Source organism: Sphaeramia orbicularis, chromosome 13, assembly GCF_902148855.1.
Source record: "Sphaeramia orbicularis chromosome 13, fSphaOr1.1, whole genome shotgun sequence".
NCBI classification, from domain to species: Eukaryota; Metazoa; Chordata; class Actinopteri; order Kurtiformes; family Apogonidae; genus Sphaeramia; species Sphaeramia orbicularis.
Window position 1 is genome coordinate 44,375,778 of NC_043969.1, and position 2,966 is coordinate 44,378,743.

The 2,966-nt window shown below is 35.5% G+C and overlaps 1 protein-coding gene across 1 annotated transcript in view; it reads left to right on the plus strand.

Annotated features, from left to right (window-relative positions):
- The window catches only part of LOC115432275 (galectin-4-like), a 14,237-nt gene extending 11,732 nt beyond the window's left edge, over positions 1-2,505 (plus strand). The window contains exon 13 of the mRNA XM_030153172.1: positions 2,216-2,505. Within this exon, the coding sequence (XP_030009032.1) occupies positions 2,216-2,362 (147 nt within the window). The 3' untranslated portion in view covers positions 2,363-2,505. The remainder of the gene's footprint in view (positions 1-2,215) is intronic.
- The last annotated feature ends 461 nt before the right edge of the window (positions 2,506-2,966 follow it).

Consider the following 2,966-nt stretch of genomic DNA (forward strand, 5'->3'; position numbering starts at 1 on the left):
TCCTAAATTAACCCTTTAGGCAGTGAGTTATTTTCTGCTGTATCTTGGAAGTGGTTAGAAATAAAGTCAAACTGTAAATGGCAAAAACATTGGGTATGACACAAAGTTTATGATGGGAGTAAATTTGCTCATCTAATTTGCATATTGTGACATCACAGGGTGGCAGACATATTGGATTGCGTCACTTTTAGTAAAATTGAACTTTGAACATATTTACATGGAAGTTTTCTTTTGTGTTTTTTTTTTTGGCATTTTATCCTTAAAAAAATGAACTTAAACATTTGTAGAAAGTAAAATGCAGTTAGTTTTAGTACCTTTTTATCCAAGCAGTAGAGGAGCCAAATCTGCTCTTACCTTTCCAAATCAAAATTAAATAAACTTTACTTACTTATTTACTAAACCAGCTCAGGACCACACCTGTAAACTGGATTTTCTTCTTCACTTTGAATAAAAACACGCCCTGAAATGGTGTTAGGATTGAAGGGGCACATGTCTGACATCTACTGGTGGGAGGTGGTAACAAGATTTGGAAACTGTCTGGAGTTATGGTCAGTTTCAGTCAGTTATGTAGCTCGTTGCAATAGTGTGACTTTGGTGCTGAAAGGGTTAAAATTATGACGATCATAAATTAACTGAAAACTGGCTTTTTTTAGCTCCTGTTTTTGTTTCTCTGGCACTGAAACTCAGTAAGCATCTTTTTGTCTTTTAAAGCCCTTTCACAAGTTTTTTTTTATATATTCAGTGCCACTGAAAACGCAACACTTGAAGATTCTTATATTTTTTTAAATCGATGAGGATTTTTATTCCATAAACTCTTTGGAATTAATCATAGGTCATTTCTATACAGTCAAAATAAAAAATCACATCCAAATTTGTTGACAAAAAATAAGGATAAAGAAAGAAACTCAAGGACCCCCAAAACCAAAAGTCACAAAGCGGTCCCGGAGGTGCTGCAGCTCAGTGTAGCAGTCCTGCTGTGGCGTGGTCACATGTGCTCGTCCAGGGCGAGGTCTGTCTGCAGTTGAGCCAGTTTCTTCATGCCTCTGTTGCATCCTGACTATGGTGGACACATTGCATCCAAAATGGCGCGCCACCTGCCGAGCACAGATTCCGGCCTCCAGGAGCCCCATAGCATGGCATCTGTGGTCACGTGTCAGTCACATCGCTGAGTTATTGCAAATGATTTTGGTGCTTTTCAGTTTGCCTTTATATACAGAACATGACCACTCCTTAACTGACCACAGTTCCTTAAGTTGAGCAGTTTGTTGCTGAGCAATGAGAAAAACAAGTCTTATGAACGCAGACGAGTTCATTCAAGCGTGACGATAGCTCAACCCGTCTCAGGTTGTTAAGAAATTGTCTGGGATTATCTTATACAGGTGAAACGTAAACATACTGATGCAGCTCAGGAACAATAAAACACATTCAAGTGTTGTGTTTTCATTGGCACTGAGTACAGGGTGGGGAAGCAAAATTTACAATATTTTGAGGCAGGGATTGAAAGACAGTGTATGACCAATTAGTTTATTGAAAGTCATGAGAATTTATTTGCCACAAGAAAATTAACATAATAGAAAATGTTTTTATTCTATGTGTCCTCCTTCTTTCTCAATAACTGCCTTCACACGCTTCCTGAAACTTGCGCAAGTGTTCCTCAAATATTCAGGTGACAACTTCTCCCATTCTTCTTTAATAGTATCTTCCAGACTTTCTCGTAATAGTTTTGCTCATAGTCATTCTCTTCTTTCCATTATAAACAGTCTTTATGGACACTCCAACTATTTTTGAAATCTCCTTTGGTGTGACGAGTGCATTCAGCAAATCACACACTCTTTGACGTTTGCTTTCCAGATTACTCATATGGGCAAAAGTTTCTGAAAAGGTATGGATAATAGTGTTAGGTATGATTATGACATCAATATATGTTTGGTTTCAAAACAATTGACGTAGTGCCTGCTGAGAAAAAACAACTAAATGTTCATTGTAAATTTTGCTTCCCCACCCTGTATAATTCAGAAAAAGAAAAAAAGGAGGTGAATTACTCAGGAAACTTACAAGCACAAACAGTGGCCAAAAAATTAGACACATTATTTATTTGTAAAAACAAACAAACAAACAAAACAAAAGTATTTCTTCAGCCTTGCTCGTTTGCTAACTTGTGTCTGTACCTGAACTCTAAACCTGTGGATCCTGATCCTCTTTGTGTTTGTTCTAGATGTCGATCCGCTGTGGGAACCAGAGGTTTAAGGTGTTCGTCAACGGGCAGCACTTGTTCGACTTCTTCCACCGTCTGCAGTCGTTCAACGAAGTCGACATGTTGGAGATCGACGGTGACGTGCAGATCTCATACATCCACTTCTGAAAACACACACTTTCAGTCACATTGGCCTCCGAGCTGTCGACTCAGGTTGACCTTCATAAACGTCCATTAGACAGAGTTACCTCATCATCTTCATCATTATCTGTATGAATCATTACTCATAAAGTGAATTAATAAACATGTCACAAACACTTAGTCTTTCATTCATTTATTTTTATTTAATCTCTCAATTTAGTTTCAATTTCTGTTTAATTTTAGGATTAACAACTGTATAAATAGTGGTATTTATTGTTAATTTATTTATATTTTGAGGAAATTGAATAGTTTTTATTTCATTATAGTGTTAGTCTGAGTTTTTTAAGCATTATGAGAAAAGACTTGATTAGAGCAAATGAAAGAAATAGGATAAAAAAAATCCCCATATTCAGTATGATTGTTAATTTTATTTATTGTGGTTCATCATAAAATAACTACGGTGCAAATTAATGAGGAAATGAAGATATTTAAGTCTATTTTTTATTAGTTCATGTTGAATAGTTCATTGAAGATTTAGTTAATTTATATTCTTTTTTTTTTTTTGTGAAATGCAATTTATTTGACACTTATATCCATTTTTTTTTTTTTTTAAATCCTATTTTTAGTTACA